Below are 24,132 nucleotides of genomic sequence, written 5' to 3'. Positions count from 1 at the left end.
GGAACCTATCAAATCACCTTCGTTTGACCTTAAACTTTGCACACAAGTCATATTTGACATTACGAACCTACTCCAACTTCCGAAATCAGAATCCGACCCCGATATCAAAAAGTCCACTTCCGATCAAACTTCTCAAAAACCTCCAAATTTCTAACGTTCGCCAAATGACTCCAAAATGACCTACGGACCTCCAAATTCACTTCCGATCGCGCTCCCAATACCGGAATCACCATATGGAGCTATTCCCAGACAGGGAATCCCAAACAGACATCGATAACTCTGAAATGCACTTCAACCCAAACTTATGAAATTCTTCCAAAATGCTAACTTCCACAATAGGCGCCAAAACGCTCCCGGGTCATCCGAAACCCGATTCGGACATACGCCCAAGTCCAAAATCATCATACGAATCTGTTGGAACCTTCAAATCCTGATTCCGAGGTTGTTTCTCAAAATTCCAATCTTAGTCAATTCTGCCAAATTTAAGCTTTCAAAATGAGAATTTCCTTCCAAATCAACTCCGAACTTTCCGAAATTTAATTCCGACCATGCGTACAAGTCATAATACTTAAAGTGAAATTGCTCGTGGCCTCAAACCATCAAACGATGCACTAGAGCTCAAAACGACTGATCGGGTCAGTACAGGGCACAAAAGCAAAAATGTGCGGGCCGCAAAAAAAATTCTGCTGTCGCAGAACAAATGTGCGGACCGCACATGAATTGTGCGGATGCAAAACAGGGTCTGCACTGACAAGTTTTTTTAAGTTCATAAAATGTGCAGAAGACCAAGTCCCGATGCCTTGTAGAAGTGCAGACCGCATAAGAATTGTGCGGCCGCAAACGTTTCCTCACAGCCGCAGTCCAGAAATGTGTGGCTGTAGAATCCTCCTTCCTACCAAATGAAGAAATCTGCGGACCGCATATGGAATTTGCGGTCGCAGAACCTCCCGAGGGGTATTTTTGTTAGTGATTTTTGGCCCAGTCTAAATAGACGAGTTTCACAAATTTAGTTCAGGTTTGAACATTAAAAGCTATTGTAGCTAAATCTTTTAACCATTTCAGGAAGTTTTAGAGTATTTTAGTGTTTAAATATTAGATTTAACCATTTTAATCTTTCATTATGAGTTTAATTCGTATTTCTTCTTTATTTTCTTCAATACCCACTATGAGTAGCTAGATTTTTACTATGATTGTGACCCAACCCTAGTGTGTAAACCTTATGAGTATGTAATTTAATGCTTATTTTATGATTGGGTGTTGATTATTTAGCCTAGTTCATGCTTCAATTTTAGAATTAATGGTTGCAAATATTGATTCATGTCTTTTTGACTTAGTCTCTACTTGAGAAAGAGAGACTTAATCTAGGATAACTTGGCTAACAAGGAATTGGATTAATTGAGAGATTGATTATCCTAATTAAAGGGTTCAAACTAGAGATAGTAAGAACCCGACTTGAGCTCAGATCAACTATTTTGTCTGATACCCATTTGGACTTGAGAAAGCCAGATTGGGCAAAATCACTCTCTGGACGAGAGGTATTGAGTGGGTAATGTAGATTTAAGAGCTATAATACATTCCAATTAACAAAACAAGCTTTAATGTATTTATCCCATTAGACAAACACCTAAGTTATGGTCACATACCTAGGCGTTTAAACTATTTGAAAAAACACCAAAAAAACATTCATCTCAGTCTATTTTGCTTAGCTTGCAATCATTAGAGTAATAGTAGAAGTAGAAATTAAAAATTTATTGTGGAAGTGAAAATTTAGGTAGTCCATTCGCTTGCTTCAAATATATACTCCTATCACCCCTCATAACTCTCTTTGGATTCAAACGCGACTCACTGTTGGGTAATTTATATTGCATAGGATCGTATCATATCTCTTATCGAGGTGTGTCGTGGACGTTATTAATTTTTGGCGTCGTTATTGAGGATGTCATCCTGAGGGCGATGCCACTGCTGGGGACACAGAGATGTCCAAGGAGCCATATGGAGTTTTATTCACCTTTTTCCTTCTTTTACTCTTATTTTGCTGAACATTGGGGACAATGCTTATTTTTATTCATGGGTTGGAGTTTATTTGACACATTTGTTTCATTTTGATACAATTGGCCTGTAATATTTTGATAATATTATCTTTTTTCTTATTTGCATGTATATTCTCTCTCTCTCTCCCTTTCTCTCTCTCTCTCTCTCTCTCTCTCGTTATGTATATTCATTCTATCTTTAGTAGTTTTGCTCATTAGCCTCTTTATCTTTGTTTTTGTTTACTAGTATCTTTTTTCTTTTCCATTTTAGTTCTTGTTTTGTTATGTAGCTTCTTTTTATGTTTTAGTAGATAGTAAGCGTTTGATTTTCTTAATGTCACGGTTCTTTCCAAAAGTAGTTTTTGTGTGAACCGGATGACTCGTCCCAATGATGGAGACAACCTTCTTAAGGGAATGAGTCTGTTTTTGTGTTTAGGTAATAATAGTAGTAGTAATGAATAAAAAGACCTAATTAAGTCATGCTCAAAGAGTCAACCATGTTTCAATTGGCACCAACATACTTAACTACGTGCTTATGGTTAGAGACAAGGTTTTTGAAAGAAACAGCTCTAGTTAGTGACTTTGTGACTCTTGTGTTGATTTTGGCAATCATCGAGTGGTTTAATTGGACCATAGTGATCTTTAAACTTGAATGTGGTCATTTTGGGCACTTGACTCTATCCTCTTTTACAAACTAGTTGTGTGAGGGGTGAGATGAATTGTTGCTAGTCCAAGTATCCGTGCGGAGGGTCTAGAATTTGCTCCAAATGTGTTTCAAGGTGAAATTCTAAGTCTTGCTTGGTTTGAGAAATGACTGTAGTCTCTTCTTAGCCCTTTCAAGCTGTCTATTGCCAACCAATGTCGTTATCTCTAGTCAACCCCTTTGAGCATCTAGCCTTTCTCATTTGGTAACCATGTTACAAGCATTTACCCATTTTGTCGTGACCCTCTCTTGGCATGCAAGCTTTCCTTAAAACTCTAGTGAAACAAATAGCTAAAAATGTAAGTTTGGGGAGATATGAGGAAGTTGAAAAGGTATTAAGTCACAAAAAGAGAAATGAAATAATCTCTATGAGAAGAGAAGGCAAGAAAAGAAAAGAACAAAAAGAAAAATGCAAAAAGTGAAAGTAGAAGGGTTGAATGGATTCAAAAAGAGGTAATGATCCCAAGCATTGAGAAATCAAAAAGAAAGAAAACAAATGAAATGAACAAGAGACAGTGATGTTAAGTCTCTCTAGTCTCCAATGAAAAGAAAGTGTCTCTAAGAATTGGCAAGTGTGAGTCGAGAATTGAAAGATGGAGTGCTTAAGGAAAGGTGTAACCACTTACCCATACGGTATCCTACCCTAATCCAAACGCCTTCATCACATCCCGAAAGAAGTCCTACTTGATTTCAAACTGAGTGAGCTTACATAGTGGCGATCTACATGAGAGGCAAGCCTATGTTACTTGAAGCCGTACTTGTGACATTCTCTTGAGAGAGATGAGTGAAATTTTCATGAATCTTCGGATTAAGTGCTAACTTCTTAAAGTGAGCTTGGCAAATGGAAAGTAGAGAAGGAAGAATTTGGAGTCCACCATGGCCTACATGATAGAGCAAGAGTCCTTGATGAGTAAAGTCAATTCTTGAAGCTCAAACATCACATTAGAACTATATGTGCATGAATGTTTAACTTATCGCCTTGTTGATAATGCATGAGTAGTGTGGGTAATTGTTGGTCCCAACTGATGTGTGAAAGGCTCACCTTTGACTCACTGAAATGACCCTTAACTTTAGGAGCTGGAAACTAATTTATTTGCTTAAGGACAAGAAAAGACTTAAGTTTGGGGGAGTTGATAAGTGGTGATATTGACTGCTTATTAACGTCTTTTTGATTTTGTTTTAGTCTGAAAGTATTGAATTGTGTTCCCAAAACTGATGAAATTGTGCAAATTGCAGGAATGCTGGAAGTTTGGTCTCCCATGATAAAGTCCAACTCAAAAGGAGTATTCTGAATCACAAGGCAATAAAGAGCGTAGAAGCAAAGATATGCGGTCCGTAGAAGAAATTGCGGACCGCAAAATTACATCTGCGGCCACAACCCAAGCTAAAGAATCCAATAGGCTTTTGACCAATGTGCGGACTGCACATGAATTGTGCGGCCGCAAAATAGGGTCTGCACTAAGAAGTATTTTCAAGTTCAGAGAATGCACAGAAGACCAAGTCCTGATGCCTTGTAGAATTGCGGCCGCAGAGGTTGCCTCGCAACCGCAGTCCAAAAATGTGCGGCTGTAGAATCCTCCTTCCTGCAACTGAAGAAATGTGTGGTCCACACATGGAATTGTGTGGTCGCAGAACCTCCCAAAGGGCATTTTTTATCACGACCCAAACCTATGGTTCGTGACGAGCACCTGGTACCTTACTCAACCGAGTACCAACATAACTTATCTTTCATATCATTCTATCATAGGTAAATGAACCGGAGTAAAGCATAAGGGAATACAAACTTATACATATGAAGTACGGGTTATAAGACCAACATAGTCACTCGTGCACTGAACATGGGCCGACAAGGCCATACAATCTTTTACGTACATGACATTTGTCTACAAGCCTCTAAGAATAAATAATTTTCATAAAGGTCGAAATAGAGTACCGCCATACCAAACAATACACGTCTAAATCATACTAACCAATCAAGCAACTCCGAAGCAAATTGAGTGCACCAACATCTTCCGCTGAGCCGATAGCCTACTTGGAGGGCTCTCGACCTGTCTATCGGGACTTGCGGGCATGAAACGCATCGTCCCCAGGCAAAAAGGGATGTAAGTACGAATAATGTACCGAGTATGTAAGGCACATAAATAAGTACATGACAGACATGGAAGAAACATAGAGTAAATGACTCAACTTGCAAGTCTGGATAACTCTGAAATCATGAAATACTTATAGTGTCATGCATATGCGTATAAATGTCATATCGTGCATAGGTACATGTATTCATAACATCATCAAGCCTCTGAGGGCATCCCATCATATCATTTCGGCCATTGTGGGCAAATTCATCAACGTATACCAGCTGACTAGGTGGTGGTGTGTATATAACGTCATAACATTTCTCATATCCCATATGCATATATATGCATACATATATACGTGTATATTACGCCATCTGGTCATAGGTCAATGTACATGAATGCAATGCATGAAAAGTACGTTAATAAAACCTTTCGGAATGTCATAAGACCATTTTGCCTTTGAGTAATATCATAAAGTAAACTCTTTTCACCTTTCATATTTTTTTGAGACCCATGAACAGATGATAGAATATTATGACACATGAAAATTCAAGAACATAGATATCTCTAATACTTCTATGAATAGAGTCATTTATGGAATTTGTGCATTTGCTCGTTTCGTTTGTGTCGTATAGATCATGCCAAAAGAAAGAAGGGATAGCCTTAACATACCTGGAGTAGGAAAAATCCATATAATATTCTTTGTAGGAGCTCGAATCGTCACTGTTCTAACGTTTTAATTGTTGAAAGCTTTGAAGTAGCTAATATTCTTTGGATTGTAAAATGCTAATGCCCTTTGGAATTGAAAAGTCCTAAGGTTCTGATTGATGGAAGTTTTTGAAATAGCTAAAGAAAACTAATGTCTTCAAGACATGAACAAGAAGGCTAACGTTTTTGGGTTTTTGCAAAACTTTAATGTCTTTGAATTGTGTAATAATTTACAAAACATATAGTGTCCTTTCCTTTGTTATTTAATTGCCACCTATCAAAGAAATGACTTAGTCATTTCTTTACAATGTGGCTAGCTGACACATTAGAGGGGTGGAATTTATTAAACTTTATCCACTTATTAGTTAATTAGATAATGTCTCATTACCCAGTAATTAATCAATTACCCATATAATTAAGAATTATTTCCACTTACTTAAAATATTACTCATTTTTCACATACTTTACTATCATGGCCATGTTACCTTGTATGGTACTTGTTCATAAAAATCGGATATTTTAGCTCGGGCCGTATTTTATCCCCAAAATGCCAAATTTCAACGAAATTTATTTTCTTCGATTTGCTTTCCCTCTCACCTTCACGAATTTACTCATCACTTATAATCTCCAATAATCTTTTCCTTGGACTGATGCCAATTACCTTACGATAAATTCAACGTACAATACTACAGGGTGCAACATCATCGTAACTTAATACTGCGAAGCGTAACATCATCGTAATGCAATACTGCAAGGCGTAATATCATCGCAATATAATACTGCAGGACGTAACATCATCATAATATTGCAGGGTGTAACATCATTCCCCCCTTTGGAACATTCGTCCTCGAATGTTGACTCATGCTCTTATCATTTTCATAACTTATAGCTCTTGTGAATACCTTAATACTCTCCTTGCCATTAGGGGTGTTCATAAAAACCCGAAAAATTGAACCAAACCGAAAACCAAACCAAACCGACCAAAAAAACCGATACTTTTTGGTTTGGTTTGGTTTTGGTTTTGAATTTTAAAAACCGATCAAATTTGGTTTGGTTTTGGTTTTAATAAAAAAAAAACCAAAAAAATCCGAACCAAACCGACTATAGGAGTAGCTATTTTAAATTTATTATTACATCTATATATATATATATATATATATATATATATATATATATATATATATATATATGTATATTTTTATACAAAGTTTCAAAAAATTGATGGTAAATGTTAATAGTTTGCACTTTTGTATAGTTCTTTACCTTTACATTCTAGTTTGATTGGTAGTTTTCTTTTGTTAAGTGTAAGAATCCATTTCGTATTAAAAATAATATATTTTTAATTGAGTCCTTAAATTATTCATCACTATTTGATTCAATTATCATCAATATATCTTGGTAAATAATAGATTTCTCAAAGGGCAATTGATTTGATAGTGTTACGTTGAAAATGTGGTCTCCGGAATATGTGTTTGTTAGTGTATGTCTTATATTTAAGAAAAAACTGACAAATAACCGAAAAAAAAAGAAAAACAGATAAAACCCGACATAAATCGAATCGAGAAAAACCTGATTTTATTGGTTTGGTTTGGTTCTAATATTTGAAAAATCGACTTACTTGGTTTGGTTTCTTTTTAGGGAAAAACCAATTCAAACCGAACCATGAACACCCTTACTTGCCATTTAAGCAGTTTCTCTGTGAATAAATCCAAAGTCTAGGGTATTCCCCCCTTTAATCTTCTTGCTCATGTCATGACTTGTGGTCAAAATCTTTCTAATCTCGCAACTATTGCTACCTCCTATCATGCGGCATGTATGACCCTGGCTTTGTAAGTGTGCTTATGCGATTCATCTTTCCTTTTTCCTTTTAGCTTTTAGTCAATCTCTAGGCCTTACTTTGTAAACATATACAAGGCTTAATAGGATGTCTCTCTGGGCATCTATAGGTGTACTGAAGTTCTTCACTCGATACTTTGTAGAACTTGTGAATATGGCCATATCTTATTTCATAGATCAGGTTATCCATCCGTATGGCTTTACTGCATCTACATGGGTCATACTATACCATTATTTTACTTCAATTTATCGTTACTGAGGTATTCTTACCAAACTCCCAGTTATTTTTGTTGTCTATCCTTTAGGCATAAATCTCAGTCCTTTAATTCTCCTTCATTACCGTTCATCTTAAGAAAGATGGCGTAATCTCATGTCATACTTTGTAACTTGTATCTGTCCATTGTTGATTCACCTCAATGTTGATCTATAATCCTCCACTTGAAGACTTGAAACTTCTTACGTAATACATTGCTGTTAGGGCTTACGTTGCATTGAGAAATATTTGAAGTGATTTCCATAATCGTATTTCATAGTGTCTCAATGTGATTCACCTTATGGGGGTATCCTAATCTCGTGTTGTCAGTGAAATCTTTTCTCCTTCTATTCTTCTTCTTCTTCTTCTTTTCAAATCAATGAAGGACCAAACGTCATCCTTTATCTGTCACAATTACACCCTCATTTTATGACCAGGTCAGCATTTCATTCTTTCTAAATGCTATTAATATTAGATTCCTTTGAGTTCATTCAGGCTATACTAAACTTTCAATAACTTAGAGAAACCATTATCTCTCTTGTTTTTATGAACTTAATCCCGAGGACTTATCCATTCTCGTCACCTTTTCACTTGTCTTTCCTTATCCTTACTCATGTTTTCTTAAAACTTTGTCGCTCTACCATACTTTAGCTTGCGACCTATACATATCCATTTATACTACTCGCAATTTTCCTTCAAATTGCTTGCACCATAGATTTCCTTATGTTATTCTAGAATGTCAAGTGAGACATCATATCGTCTCTAACCCTTCTCTACTCTCTTAACTAGATTTCTCAGTACTTAGAAACCATAGGTTGGAAGACATGCCACTAACGATGCCGCTATCATTCCCGGTTATTGGATCCCCGCGCTTCTAGCCTTCTATCCGAAGTATGGACTATTCACAACTTTCTGCATTTGAGTATCTCGTACGTTGTTCACCTTTACCTTACTTACTTAAAATTTCGCATTATATCTTCTATTTCTTTCATAACCTCCCTTCCACATAGGTATGATTCATACCACAACTTGAAGCTCTATTATAATACTACAATCCGGCGGGAGCTTCATACTGACTTCATATGAGGCTGTTACTTTTTTTAACTGGCTTTATCATAGAGCCGTTATAGACTATGGTTGTTGTACTATCTCTCTCGTACCTCTGATTTTAAGGGAGATCCTGCAATGTTCTTGATCACGATGTTTCTATTTTTCTGGGTCCAATAATCAAACTCCCGATTTACTTGGGTGGTGTAACTCTTTAGTTTCCTCCTTCTTTTGATTGGCCTTTACGTCGGCTTAAGTTATCTTCCGATCTGTGGTTCCTGGTATTATTTATTCTGTTTAGCCTTTCATGGGCACTAAGGAATATGCATGATACAATCCTTTAATAATTTAATCTTTCGTTTATGACCTGGGCTCAATTCTTTCTTTTAACGTATACCAGAATCTTCTACAGCTGTATATGTTGCATGTATAAAACTCTGAACCCTTAAGTGCATTCAGAACGTAACCAACTATGGATCATTGATCGAATAATTTCTTTCGTTCCATTTTAGATATCTTTCAACGTAAGCTATTACTTTTCCTGGTCTTTCGGCCCCCTGTTGCGTCCATACTTAGCTCATCTTAGTGCCCACACATGCCAGAGTTTTCGTGCAACTCATATGATCTCGAATATTACTTTTAATTTTACTTCTCATTCATTAACCACGGTAGGTGCCACTTTCCTTTGGAGTGCTTACAATGTTGTTGTGAGACTGTTGTTACACGACCATTTCCTCTTTAGGTTGTTGTGCTTAAGTTGAAGCTTTCTTCCATATTTCCTCAGCTAGTCTTTCGTTGTAGTACTTAGGGAGAACCATTGACCCTCGTAAAGATGTGAGCTTATTACGGACCTTTTGATGTCCTTCCTTGCCTATAATTATCCGTAGTTGCTTACCTTCATGCCCTTGTACTTGTAGGGTTGCTCTGAACTGACATTTTGACTGCCTTCCCAGTGGCACTTTCTTTTATCCCTGTAACACCCACACGGTTCCTTTAACTATCCCGACTCCTATTTGAATATATCTCAAGTATTATAATGACATTACTGCGAGGCTGAATTCTCCATGTTGAGGTTTACTATATTTATCTTGCATGATCTACTGATTTGTCTGTAACTTCTTGTCTAGTCATGACTAGGCTCTTCCTGAACCAACTACTAATTACTCGTCGGCCCATTCTCATATCCATATTTTGCGTAATATTTCTTGGGTTATTTCCTTGTCTTAACTTACCTCACGTGTTGGCTCCTTATCTATCAATAATATCCCGGGCAGGAACCCTTACTTCCTTTTTTTTTACTTCGTGCTTACATAACGTCCTGGAATCATAACATATATGTAACATTTGGATAAGTTCAATCTTATCCCTTTCTCCTTTTTATCGCATTTTTTCTTTGTCATTCCATATTCCCCCCTTTAGGGGAGTACTAAGACTTGGAGCTATGACAACCTGCCTATATATGTTTTTCCTCTTCATATTTGGCGTACTTTCACATCATCGATGACCCTTACTCACTTACGGTAATCCTTTTGTACCAAGGATAACAAAATTCCTCACTCGCGATGGTGACATTTAGTGTAACTGGCATATACAGTCGCTTAAGCTTAACTTTGCTCACATTGCTTGCCTTAGGGAAACGTCTTCCTGAATGACCATTCTTTAAATTTCTCATGAATCTTCTTCTGTTTTCCATTCTATTATCGCCGGAAAACAATCTGAAATTCTCATGATGCCGACTGTTATCAAATCACTCAGTCCCTAATTCATGTTTAGTTTATCTTTTTCACCAGCCCATACTGATTTCTATTATACCGGGGTTTAATTCTCCCTTCTGGTAATCACGTTAGAGTCACGAACTTATTCCTTGAGATGAGGATATGACTTTATGGCATATGCTCTTCTGTTGTCCTAAGGCCTGTCACCTCTCGTCTCTTCATTCACCTGACTAGACTCTGTGATACTGACATTTCTTCTTCTTCTTCTTTTTTCCTACCATCGTCATCCATGTATCACACATTATTCATAATGCTTCCTTATCTCTCTTCTCATTACTCTGCTAATATTTCTGCATATCCCTTTTCTTGTGAAAACTTCAACACGACATTCTTTGCTTTTAGCTTTCCTTGCTTCATTCATCGGCTCTTCAGGTTGCTCAACGTGCTCGCTCTACTAGGGACGAGAGTGTCACGACCCAAAATCTCACCCATCATGATAGCGCCTATAGTTGTACTAGGCAAGCCTCAACTCAACATTTCAACACAGTTGAACTTTTAAAATAGAGGCGGAAGTAGTTAATATTAAATAAAACCTTTTAAAACAGAATATAACTCTAAAAGTACTAAACAATCTATCCCCAAAACCCGGTGTCACTGAGTGCATGAGCATCTAAATGATAACAACATCCTACTGATAAAAATATTGTCTGGAAATATAGAACAGTAACACATGAAAGGAAAGGAGAGTCAAGGTCAGCGAATGCCATGCAGCTACCTCAATAGTCTCTTGTGTATGACTCCTCAATCAGCAACCGCCATGACTAGAAGTGTCTGGATCTGTACACGAAGTACAGGGGGTAACGTGAGTACACCAACTCAGTAAGTAACAGAAATAAATAAGGAACTGAGAAGTAGTGACGAGCTATGCAAATACAGTTATCTCAATAACTTTCAAATAAGAGTAGTCATACTTTCAATTTAACAGTTTAAGTCTCATCAGTGCGTACTCAAATAAACCAGATATCAAAGATTCCAGAAATATGTACGACAGGGACAAATAGCAACTAAGTGTAGCAATTAACTGAAAACAATTATGGCCTCTCAAGGCAACAGTCACTCAGCTCATCTCAACAGCTTAATCACTCGGCTCTCAGCCCTCAATAATCATACTCAATAGGTATCTGCGCTCACTGGGGGTGTACAGACTCCGAAGGGGCTCCTTCAGCCCAAGCGCTATAAAGTGCACGGATAACTCACGTGTTGCACGGACAACTCACGTGCTGCACGGACAACTCACGTGCTATCATATACATGCGCTCACTAGGGGGGTGTAGACTCCTGGAGGGGCTCTTTCAGCCCAAGCACTATAATTTGCACGGATAACTCACGTGTTGCACGGACAACTCACGTGCTATAATATAATATCTGGATCCGCATGGATAACTCACGTGCTATAGTATCAATATCTGGATCCGCACGGATAACTCACGTGTTGCACGGACAACTCACGTGCTATAGTATCAATATCTGCATCTGCACGGGCAACTCACGTGCTGCACGGACAACTCACGTGCTATAATATCAATAACCTAACAAATAAGCCCTTGGCCTTACTCTGTCATCAATCTCTCCAGTCTCTCGGACTCTCAGAAATCATATAAACAGCCCAAACATAAGTAATATCATGTGTCAACAATAAATAGTAAGAGACAAAGGCATAATAGCAAGAAAAGCTATGACTGAGTACAAACAGTAATTTAGCAGCTAATTCAGCAAGTACACGACCTCTCAGGTCTCCAAAGTGATCACATAAGGCCTAAACATGATTTCTAACATGAAGTACAATCAATTTCTATGAAAACAGAGGGAACATGTATTAAACAGTAGGCCAATTGATTCCACAGTCTCGCGGGACGGATCAAGTCACAATCCCTATGGTGCACGCCCACACGACCGTCACCTAGCACGTGCGTCACCTCCAAAATAGTCATACGACACAATGTCCGGGGTTTCATACCCTCAGAACCAAATTTATAACCGTTACTTACCTCAATCCGAGCAAAATCTTACTCCGCAATGCCTTTTCCGCTCAAATCGCCCTCCAAATGTCTCGAATCTAGTCACAATTAACTCGATTCATTCAATACATATTCTAGGAATTAATTCCATATGAAAATACTAATTTTCCAACAAAATCCAAAATTAACCCAAAAATCGTCCGCGGGGCCCACATCTCGGAATATGACAAAATTCACAAAATACGACAACCCATTCAATTACGAGTCCAACCCTACTAATTTTACTCAAATCCGACTCCGAATTTATGTTCAAATCTTGAAAATTCATTTTTATGGAATTTTAGAAAATTCCTCCATTTCTCTTCAAATATCAATAATCTAAAGCCAAAAATGAAGATTTAATCATGGAATATAATCACAAGAGAGTCCAGAACACTTACCCCAAGAATTCCCGTAACTTCTCGCTCAAAATTGCCCAAAATCCGAGCTTGGAAGTCCAAAAAATGAGGAAAACCAAATTGCTCATCATTTACACTGTCCAGAATTTTTGGATTATTGTTCACGCGTGTTACTGTTCATGCGTGTTACTGTTCACGCTAATGTTCACGGCACTGTTTACACGTGCTAATGCTCAGGGGGCAATGTTCACGGCTACTGTTCATGCTGCTGTGAAAAAACTGCAGCAGCTTTTCTTCAAGTCTAAATCGATCCGTTAACCTTCCGAAATCCACTCGAGGCCCTCGAGACCTCAACAAAATACTTCAACCAATCCTAAAACATCATACGAACTTAGTCGAAACCTCAAATCACATCAAATAACGCTAAAACCGCGAATCACACCCCAATTCAAGCCTAATGAAACTAGGAACGTCCAACTTCTATATTCGATGCAAAAACCTATCAAATCAAATATAATTGACTTCAAATTTTGTAGAGAATTCATAAATGACATAACGAAGCTATAAAAAATTCAGAACTGGATTCCGACCCCGATATCAAAAAGTCAATCCTCGGTCAAACTTTTCAAAAATCTTCTATTTTCCAACTTAGCCAAAATGCGCCTAATTATCCTACAGACTTCCAAATCCAAATCTGAACATGCGCCTAAGTCCGAAATTACCATACGAAGCTATTAGAATCATCAAAGTTCCAATTCGGGGTCGTTTGCTCAAAAGTCAAATCTCCGGTCAAACTTAAAAAATCTTTAGTCTTAGATTTCTATATTCCGTTAAATGACGATAGTTTGATCTAGGGAACTCTGAATTCGATTTCAGGCATATGACCAAGTCCCAAGTCATGATATGGAACTACGAAATGGTCAAAACTCAGATCCGGGTTTGTTTGCTATAAAGGTTGACCAAAGTCAACTCTGTTGAGTTTTAAAGCTCTAATTCATAATTTAATTTATTTTCATATAAAAATCTTTCGGAAAATTATACGGACTGCGCACGCAAGTCGAGAAATTATTGATAGCACTTTTCAAGGTCTTAAAATACTGAGATGATTATTTAATTTAAAGATGACATTTTGGGTCATCACAGAGAGTCACCCTAAGGTAATATTTATCCCTTCCAGGCTTTCAGTGCCTATCATCTGAATTTTTTTTATCATGCTAGTATTCACATCTAATTGTAATATTCTAGAGTTCACCATCTGGGTGTCACACAAGGAGATCTATTAGCACATTTGCAATATCCTTCGGCAATGTCAACTGATACAAGCAATCCATTCACCAATTTGGGTTACCCTAACCCCGGCTGGATCTTCATATCCCGTCCTTCTCTTAACTATATATGTTAGCCCCCACAGGGCATAACTGAAATGGGTGTGACCAATTGCACATACCTCTTGTTACTGTTGAATATAACTCAAAAAGCTTATGTTCCTCTACCCGAATATAAATACTGTTAATCTTCATTAACTGGGCGCCCCGTACCCTTCTTCATCTTGCTTCTTTTGCTTGTTGAAGCTTGTATTTATCTTCTTAATCTCTCATTGTCTTTCACCATAAAGGTGGATAGGCATTCTTTCCTTGAGCCTTCTTATCATGAAGTTTACACCTTTCAGTATACCCATGATCTACTAAAGACCTAACATTTACTTATCATAGGCATCATACAAAAATCGAATTCCTCTAACTCAGCTCTTCCACAACTATCTCTCTTTCCAACCTTCTTTCCGGATGTAGGTATCGTCTTATTACGAATAAAATAGAATTTCGGAATTTGAATTCTTATAAGTGAGCTCTATCACACGATCTAGAGTAAGAAGAAAGAGTGACAGTCCTAAATGTCCTATAGCCTCCTACTTATAAGTGTGGTGTACGACACACCCATAAACAAGACTCTACTAGACACGGCTTGTAGACTCCCTAGGACAGAACCGCTTTGATACCACTTTTGTTACGACCCAAACCGATGGGCCGCGACGGGCACCCGATACCTTACTCAACCGAGTACCAACGTAACTTATCTTTCATATCATTCTATCATAGGTAAATGAACCGGAGTAAAGCATGAGGGAATACAAACTTATACATATGAAGTACGACCTATAAGACCAAAATAGCCACTCGTGTACTGAACATGGGCCGACAAGGCCATACAATCTTTTACGTACATGACATCTGTCTACAAGACTCTAAGAATACATAATTTTCATAAAGGTCGGAACAGAGTCCCGCCATACCAAACAATATACGTTTAAATCATACTAACCAATCAAGCAACTCCGAAGCAAATGGAATGCACCAACATCTTCTGCTGAGCTGATAACCTACTTGGAGGGCTCTCGGCCTGTCTATCAGGACCTGCAAGCATGAAACGCAGTGTCCCCGGGCAAAAAGGGACGTCAGTACAACTAATGTACCGAGTATGTAAGACACATAAATAAGTACATAACAGACATAGGAGAAACATAGAGTAAATGACTCAACCTGTAAGTCTAGATAACTCTGTAAATCCTGAAATACTTATAGTGTCATGAATATGTGTATGAATATCATGTCGTGCATACGTACATGTATTCGTAACATCATCAAGCCTCTGAGGGCATCCCATCATATCATTTCGGCCACTGTGGGCAAAATCATCAAAGTATACCAGTTGATCCAGTGGTGATGCGTATATAATATCATAACCTTTCACATATCCCATATATATATATATATATATATATATATATATATATATATACGTGTATATAACGTCATCTGGTCATGGGTCAATGTACATGAATGCAATGCATGAAAAGCACGTTAATAAAACCTTTCGGAATGTCATAAGACCATTTTGTCTTTGAGTAATATCATAAAGTAAACTCTTTTCAACTTTCGTATTTTTCTGAGACCCATGAACAGATGATAGAATATTATGACACATGAAAATTCAAGAACATACATATCTCTAATACTTCTATGAATAGAGTCATTTATCGAATTTGTGCATTTGCTCGTTTCGTTTGTGTCGTATAGATCATGCCAAAAGAAAGAAGAGATAGACTGAATATACCTGGAGTAGGGAAAAATCCGTTTAATATTCTTTGTAGGAGCTCGAATCATTACTGTTCTAACGTTTTAATTGTTGAAAGCTTTGAAGTAGCTAATGTTCTTTGGATTGTAAAATGCTAATGCCCTTTGGAATTGTAAAAATCCTAAGGTTCTGATTGATGAAACTTTTTGAAATAGCTAAAGAAAACTAATGTCCTCAAGACATGAACAAGAAGGCTAACGTTTTTGGGTTTTTGCCAAACTTTAATATCTTTGAATTGTGTAATAATTCACAAGACATGTAGTGTCCTTTCCTTTGTTATTTAATTGCCACCTATCAAAGAAATGACTTAGTCATTTCTTTACAAAGTTGCTCTATCTATACAAATTACTCGGATTTTCTTTCTCTCCTAATTTCCAGTGCTTATGAATGTCCTTTATTAACGCTTGGTGATATAAGTTAGTTCGTTTCCTAATTCTGGTAATGGAAAGTTTAACTTTAAAAGTATATTCCTCCCCGAACCCAAGAAAGAGAATAAGGAATAAGAAGATTTGTTAATAAAAACTAACATAACGTCAAAGTTACACAAAACTCATGATTTAGTAACATTAAAAATCTTGAATCTATAACTAAAAAAATATTTAAGAATTTAAAAGAGAGACGGAGAGAAAAGCAGTTAACCAGAGTCAATAATACTAATGATTAAACAACATAAAAATCCAAAGTAAAATATCAAATGAATCTTTTACCATTTGAAAATAGAGTTCGTATTTGATATATACATCATAGAGAGAATATTTTCTAAAATTATGCACCTATGAATATAGAGTATCCTAAGACTAATACTATATTTGGGGAATGAATGCAGCTGGTATTGGAAGAGAATTTGCAGTGTAATGGAAAAGTTCAAGGGAGGATATTTGGGTAATGGATGGCAACAAATAGGAGGGAGGTATTCTATACAAAAAGAATACTAATGGAGGATACGGGAGATGAATGATTGGCCGTGGACAAGATGGATTTGGAATTCATTAAATGTTCCAAAACACAGCTTTATAAGTTGGTTGGCAGTACATAAAAGACTGCTGACAAGGGAAAGATTGGAAAAAATTGGAGTGTACAGAGACAAGATATGAAATGTGTGGAGAAAGTATAAAAACAACTCAACATCTGTTCTTTGAGTGTTATTTCTCGAAGGAATATTTGAGAATCGAGATGGAATGGCTAGGGCTGAGGACAAATGTATCAGACATTGATGGGTTGTGAAAAAGATTAACAAGGAATGTCAAAGGTAAAATGTGTAGGAAGCTAATAATGGTAATCTTGGCAGCTTTGATGTACAAAATATGGCAAGCTAGAAACGATGCAATAGGAAATAGCAAAGTACTAAGTTCAATTGTGGTATGTAAACAGATCCAACAAGAATGTAAAGTCAGATTGAATATGCAAAAAATTAGGAAAGAGGGGAGAAATAATAGGAAATGTATGGAGGCATTGTATAGCACATAAAGATAGGGAATGATAGATAGGAGAATTTTCCTCTAATTTGTACAGTTTGATTGAATGTATAACTGGTTGGTTGGAGATTAATAATATTTTTCTTTAACCAAAAATAAAAGACTAATACTATATTAAAAGCAAGAAACCCTTTAACGAAATATCGTTTACCTTTTTTACTTTTTAAAAATAAATTTCAGATTAGACAAAATAGTCATTTTAATTATTTTCCGAATAGTTAAAACTTCGAAATCAAGTAAATTTTGTTTACCTAAACCTTCATTTTTTAAACTAAACAGAAAGTCTTTAGGACTCAAAATGGACTAGGATTTACATTAATAATATTTTCCATTTAAAAGGCAAAAGAGTAATACTACCTAGAAAGGAATTAAGTCCCCATACACACGACAAAAGAAGGCCTAAATATATATTGCTTGACACAAAGTTCATCCAGTTATCTATAAGACCTGGTATGCTACGTCTACACCAAAAACCTATAGAAAATTTTAAAAAATTGACTTTTAAGCTCTTTAAAGTAAAGTTTACATTAAAAGAAAAATTATAACATTATTTTTTGAGCAATATTTTAGAACTTTGAAACCAATTAAAATTTTAGTTCTTATCCATATTTGAACAATGTAAAATTCCTAATATAGGGATCCAAAATCGATAAAAATTTAATCTTAAAAGTTATTTCTTATTTGAGTTGTATAACATAACTATAATATTTCATACTAATTTATTTTTACTCTTTCGCACTTTGGAATCAATTTAGTTTAATTTATTAATTTTTTTCGTATTTGAACAATGTAGAAAGTTTGAATATTTAAGATTTTTAAATTAATAAATTGTATATAGAGTATACGCGCAAAGCACATACCCTAAGACTAGTTTACATAATAAAAAAATAAAAATAAAAAGGTAAACAAAAATAAACTAGCAGGAACAATTTTGAGAGAATTGATCTATTGGTTAAACTAAAGTACAAACAGTCAGCATCCTTTCTTATCGCTATGAGTAGGGGTGTTCAAAACGAACCGGAAAATCGCACCAAACCGAAAATCAAACCAAACTGATTAAAAAATCCGACTAAGTTTGGTTTGACTTGGTTTGGTATTGATTAAAATAACCCGAACCAAACCGACATATAAATATATATATATTTTATTTATATTTTTAAGACTTTATAATGAATTTTCTTTAGAAAATGTAGAAATATTTGGGATCCTCTCATGTATTAACCTTGAAAGCGAAAATTAACAAAAAATTATTGTTAGACGACTAAGAAAATAACTATCATGTGTTACAAAAAAAATTCTCCCATTAGAATATTTTAATAGATCATATGTTTGTAAATTTTTTCCATATTTACTAAACATACTTATCAAAACTTTATCTATAATTTTAACAAAGTAAGATTGAAATAATATTCATGTAACAAAAAAACCCGAAAACCCGAAAACCCGACAAAACCGAACCAATCCAAACCGATATAGTTGGTTTGGTTTGGTTTTGATAAAAACCGAACCAACCCGGTCCATGTACACCCCTAGTTATGAGTATGCTGAAAGTTACATTTTTTAATTCTGCAATTGGCTCATTCAGTTGCACAGTTTTTATATCTAATACTAATATATAGTTGAATGCATATTTACATTTCTTGAAAAAACATGTTATAGGAGTAGTGTTACATTGAAGGGTAAAAAGAACATTTTGGTCTGTCAATATTTTACCAAGTCTTACCATTCGAATAGATAATAGATAGAATAGATGAAAAAATAACACTGTATATAATACCCGAAAAAATGTATAAAATTTGTATATTTTTTGTATATATATAAATTTTGTATGTTATATACAAAAATTATACAAGTTTTATACACTTTTACGGCTACCAGATGTAAATAGTTTCTGGCGCAGGCTAAAAGTGATAATACCCCATAATAGATATAGATAGATCGATAAATTTGGAGACAGGGGCGGAGCTAGAGTGCCGCTATCGGGTTCGGCCGAACCCAGTAGCTTTGGTTCGAACCCTGTATTTGTCTTCAAAAATTCATTGAATATGTATAAATTATTAGTTTAGAACCCAGTAACTTAAAACAATTAGAATCCCGAACCCACAAACTTAAAATCCTGGCTCCGCCTCTGTTTGGAGATGAACTGAGTATACTCTGACTGCTATTATATGTTGTATGGATGATTACAGTGAAATATCTGTATGACCAATCAATTAAATTTGTTCCTCTGTGCGATTGCAAACATCGGCATGCAAGCCGCATTACACACAATAGTGACATACTTTTTGCCTCTACTTCTTCCTATTACACATTAACATGTATTTTTCAGTAGGATATGAGTCGCCAAAACCTTCACTGTAACCATGATATATACTGTCAATACAAGAAGAAATTGGATTCTGGTGACAGCAGTAATGTAAAAAGCAAGAAATGTATCATGTCATACCTACCAGGACTATGGAAGCTTGTTGCAGTTTGCTGGAACCCAACCAATCTGTTGCTTCTCGTTGTCGTAGATCACCATTTTGTCTACCATCGAAACATCTGCATACATAAATCAAGAAAAGGAAAAAAATAGTTATAATATGGAGAAGGAACTTTGAACTTTGATAATGTAAGATGAATCCTATATTTTTGAAAGGGGACACTATTTTTCAACACTAAGGTTGAACAGTATAAAAAGATGTCTCGTTCTCTCATACCTCCAATGATATTATAATTTCCTATTCCAACGTCGGTACCATCCAATATACCTAAGCATATATTGCCATGCTCCTGACAGGAAACGAATATCAGTAGTTATACTTTTCAACCGCAATATAAGCCTCATGGAGCAATTTAAGAAGGTACTTACAGTTCGAACAAGATAGGCCTCGGGTGGCAGTTGAAGCTGAACATTTTTAGCTTTTGTGAAACTAAGAGTTAATGGCTTGAAGAAGCTCTTGGCATCATGAATGGATTTGAAGCTTTTGGAGCCTTTCCAGCAGACAGGTAAGCTTTTGTCGTCCACTGCATCGGTCAGCTGCTTTGTGTTTACATCTTTCTTAATCTGAAATCAGCAATATCATAAGCCCCAGTGTGAAAGGCAAACACATTTAGGATTGAGTTTTTCTATCTTACCGAAGACACTAGAATTTTGTATGCTTCAGAATTAAAGTAACTGTAAGTACTTCCGCTGTCAAAAATTATTGGTATACCCTTTATTCCAGTTGCCTGCCCACTGAATAGGAGATCTGCAGGTCCCAAAGAATAGTGTTTCCTGAAATCATAGTATCCGCTAAAGTTTATTCACATTGCTCGCAAAGTCAAATTTTCCAAATACAAAAACCAACTACAGACAAAACATACTCTGAAGATGCACGCAAAATAGGTGTCCAAACAATCCCAGAAGACGGGAGGACATCATCTCCAAAGAAAAGAAAACCTCCGCCTTGCCCGCTTAAACAGTGACCTACTACATTCCGGATAAGACCCAAGCTACTCAGCTGTGATAGAACGCTTGATTTTCCATTTCCTAGACCAAGAATTCCATCGGTAAAAGGTGCCCGAGTAGAGGCTGGCACTTCTTGATCGTACCCGCAACTGTAGAAGCGGAATCAAGCTCATGAATCAGAAGCATAACAATTTCAGTACTGGAATAAAGTTGAAGAAACAGCATTTGGTTTATTGGTTAACAAATTTAAAGGTTAGTCTAAAGGTACTCTAGAAGTTTCTTACCCAAACACTAGTGGAGGTGCAACGGTAGTACCATTGGTGAATCTTAGTGGAAATGCGTCTTTGACCAGAACTCCCAACGACGAACCATGATCTGCATACTCAACCTCATAGTCGCATTGCTCGTCAGGGGTGTGACAGTGATTGTTTGCAGTCAAGTGAAGGGATGCACATACAGGATCCTTACACTTGACAATATTTTTATTCGGTTTGTACAGACTGTGAGGAGCCTGCGATGGTATAGATATATGCAGAAATTAGGAAAGATACTGGTGACCTCTTGCATAACAATCAAATATTAAAACAACACAACAATTAATGACCCTTGGGTGCGGCCTTTCCCCGGACCCTGCGTGAACACGGAATGCTTTATGCACCGTGGAGCCCTGTTTTTTACCAGGGTAACTTAAAAGAGCTAAGTTTGTAGAAGGAAAAAAGAAGAGTCACTGACCGGAGTGCATTTGGCACAAGGTGCATCACACTGGAGCCAAGTGAGATCACTACCAGTGTCTATATCAAGAAAGTAAGGTTTGGGGGGTTGGCCAACATTGAGTGTCACCTGATAATACCTGCACATGAAACGAATAATTCGGGTTTAAGAGAGAGAACAGGAAACCAATCATGCAGTTTACCAAATTTCAGACATCAATATATAAGGAAATTCAAACTTAAACTAACAACAAATATTCTCTTGGTGAACAAAAATTTGATGTCCCACAACACCCAAACCCGTATAAAAGTTGTTGGTTGATCTAAGTAAGAATGAACAAAGTTGCGCCAATAACTTAATAGGATCACGGCAAAACAACAATTATAATTCGTATACATCTTTCAGGAGCTTCAAGTTCTCATTCCCTAGGGCCTAGCCTAATCTCCCTTCTTCCCCTTTCTATCCCTCATTCAAATTCTTCTTCATTTTCTCCAAAACTCTAAAATAATCATGTCGGGAAAATGGTCAATAAAGTTATTGGGCTAAGTGAGCCCACAGATAATACAGTGTGGTACTGTCCGCTTTGGTCGAAACACGTAATGGTTCTCCCCGAAAGCCCTCAAACCATTAAGAGTATCCCTACACCTTGTATGTAGTTTCACAATCTTTACAACTACCAATGTGGGACTTTCATTCGCACACCAAATAAAAGCAAGAGGATGGAACAAAGGGAAAATGAGAGAATAACGAAATGAAGGAAGGATACTGCTACTACCAGTGGAATCAGAGGACATGGCGAAAAGAAAGCTCTTTATGATACCATGGTTTGACTACCATCAACTAGTTATAGCTTCAGCAGTATAAACAGTACTATACAAATCTCCATTGTTTGACAACCATCAAAGTTTAGATTAAAGACTTAAAGTACATAAAACTAGGAAATGTACAATAAATTTCAAGGAAATTAAAAATGCCGAAAAATTACAAGACTATCAAAGTCAAAGAATATGATGAAAAACCCGTACCAACATTCTAAGCATAACACATGGCAAAAATTTCAGTAATAAAAACCAATAGAGAAAACTTGTTACACCCAAACACAAAGATCATAAATTCCTAGAAATCAAATAACAAAACCTTTAAAGAATTTGTGAAATTTTCAATAAACCACAGAAAAAAAAAAAAACAGCAGACAACCATTAGTAATCCAAGAACATCATAAAGTAAAATTCAATTGAAAAAGTAGCGGAAAAATACCCTTTAGGATACACATTTCCAGCTAGAGGGAAAACAAGAGAGGAACCAAATTTGGACTGTTTCTTCCAAGAGGGACGAGGCAGACTAAAGGCAGAAAAACATCCCTTAAACGACTGAGATAGAAGTAGACAGTACAACACCAATAGCACCCAAAAAGGTGATTTCCATTTTCCTTTCATGACTGATTTATTGATTATAGGACGGGGGGAAACAAAGAAAGATCCGACAAAGTTTGATTCTGACTACAGAGAAAGACTGAGTAGGAGGCTGAACTGAACACCGTCCTCGTGGTGGGGACTTTTGAGTTTTAGCGAATGAGAAATAAGCAGACTGCGTCAATTGCACATTGTAGGAAAAAACAGGGAAAAGCCGACTTTGTGAATTGCAACTTCGGCGAACGCGGGGTAACGCGCTGGGTAGAATACCCCAAACTTAGGTCTTTTTTCTTTTTTCCTTTTCCGGAAAAGGGCCCCACACTATTTGACTTGGTACAAAATTATCCTTCGTCCAGCCAATCTTTCTCTCTCTATATATATATATACTAGTCTCTATATCACGTGTCTTGCACGTGTAATCCCTAAATCTATTGCAAAATTTAGATAGCAAAAATATTACTATGAGAAATATTTTCATGATAAGATATTTCATTTTGCGCCAGTTTTAGAAGATGGTGTACCTGATATTAGCATTCAAAGAGAAGACACACATAAAAAAATATAATGAAGTAATTTGGTAATGAAATACCAATATAAAATGAAATTAGAACTTAGTCGTATTGAATATTTATATCAAGCAAATAAATATATGACTAGTGAAAGAAGTACAACGCAAATAGAAAAAGGAAAGAAATTGTGTATTTTAATTCCACCGCCAGAAGGTTTTATTTTAGAACTTAGTAGTTTTAGTTACTCGTTGCTTAAGTTAGCCCCAACAGAAATAAAGTTTGACTTCGGAAATTTAAGTTTTAATTAGTTGTTACTTAACAGAAGGAAATGAGTCCTAACTCAAATAAGGTTTTGCTTTGAAACTTTTAGAGTTTCTATTTTTGGTTAATTAAAGTTACTTCCTCCGTCTCAAATTACCTGTCGTATTTTCTTAAAATAGTTGTCTCATATTATTTTGGCATTTTAGAAGTCCACGACAGAATAAATTATATATTTTTTAGTTTACTCTTAATAATAATTGTTCTTGAAAATGGAGATAACACATAAATAGAATAAATATTCAATGAAGAGAGATTATATCTTAAAACATAAAGAAGGATAAAATAGTCCAACCTTCCTCCTAATTAATGTTTCTTAATAGGCGTGTATAAGAGAAACACGATAGATAACTTGAGAC

At 36.2% G+C, this 24,132-nt stretch overlaps 1 protein-coding gene and 1 long non-coding RNA gene across 6 annotated transcripts; both read right to left on the bottom strand.

Annotated features, from left to right (window-relative positions):
• Positions 1-9,767: 9,767 nt before the first annotated feature.
• On the bottom strand, positions 9,768-15,384 carry LOC138880424 (uncharacterized). The gene is made up of 3 exons (XR_011403064.1): positions 15,321-15,384; positions 15,103-15,194; positions 9,768-11,204 (listed from the first exon to the last, which is right to left on the bottom strand). It is a non-coding gene; the product is annotated as an uncharacterized lncRNA (long non-coding RNA).
• A 4,027-nt stretch (positions 15,385-19,411) lies between these two features.
• On the bottom strand, positions 19,412-23,199 carry LOC104247818 (aspartic proteinase Asp1). Of its 5 annotated transcripts, none has more exons than XM_009803942.2 (9): positions 22,792-23,199; positions 21,556-21,673; positions 21,108-21,334; positions 20,739-20,972; positions 20,511-20,649; positions 20,245-20,439; positions 20,093-20,165; positions 19,837-19,934; positions 19,412-19,763 (listed from the first exon to the last, which is right to left on the bottom strand). In XM_009803942.2, exons 1-8 carry the CDS (start codon positions 22,968-22,970, stop codon positions 19,846-19,848), a joined length of 1,254 nt encoding a protein of 417 aa, XP_009802244.1. In that variant the 5' UTR covers positions 22,971-23,199; the 3' UTR covers positions 19,412-19,763; positions 19,837-19,845. The 5 variants fall into 5 exon arrangements, with proteins under 5 accessions (XP_009802244.1, XP_009802242.1, XP_009802241.1 ...); XM_009803940.2 differs by having other exon boundaries at positions 19,412-19,745; XM_009803939.2 differs by having other exon boundaries at positions 19,841-19,934.
• Positions 23,200-24,132: the final 933 nt, after the last annotated feature.

The sequence above is a fragment of the Nicotiana sylvestris genome, chromosome 10 (genome assembly GCF_000393655.2).
Source record: "Nicotiana sylvestris chromosome 10, ASM39365v2, whole genome shotgun sequence".
Classification (NCBI taxonomy): Eukaryota; Viridiplantae; Streptophyta; class Magnoliopsida; order Solanales; family Solanaceae; genus Nicotiana; species Nicotiana sylvestris.
The sequence above is the reverse complement of the archived record's forward strand: the minus strand, read 5'-3'. Positions and strand labels throughout refer to the sequence as shown.

Bases quoted from the DNA above. Each gene is read 5' to 3' on its own strand.
- LOC104247818 (XM_070160549.1), bottom strand. From the start codon at position 22,970: ATGAAAGGAAAATGGAAATCACCTTTTTGGGTGCTATTGGTGTTGTAC. The intron at 20,650-20,738 runs GTATGTTTTGTC...CTATGATTTCAG, and splicing joins ATTTTGCGTGCATCTTCAGA to GAAACACTATTCTTTGGGAC. The intron at 19,935-20,092 runs GTATGAGAGAAC...TTATGTATGCAG, and splicing joins AAATTATAATATCATTGGAG to ATGTTTCGATGGTAGACAAA.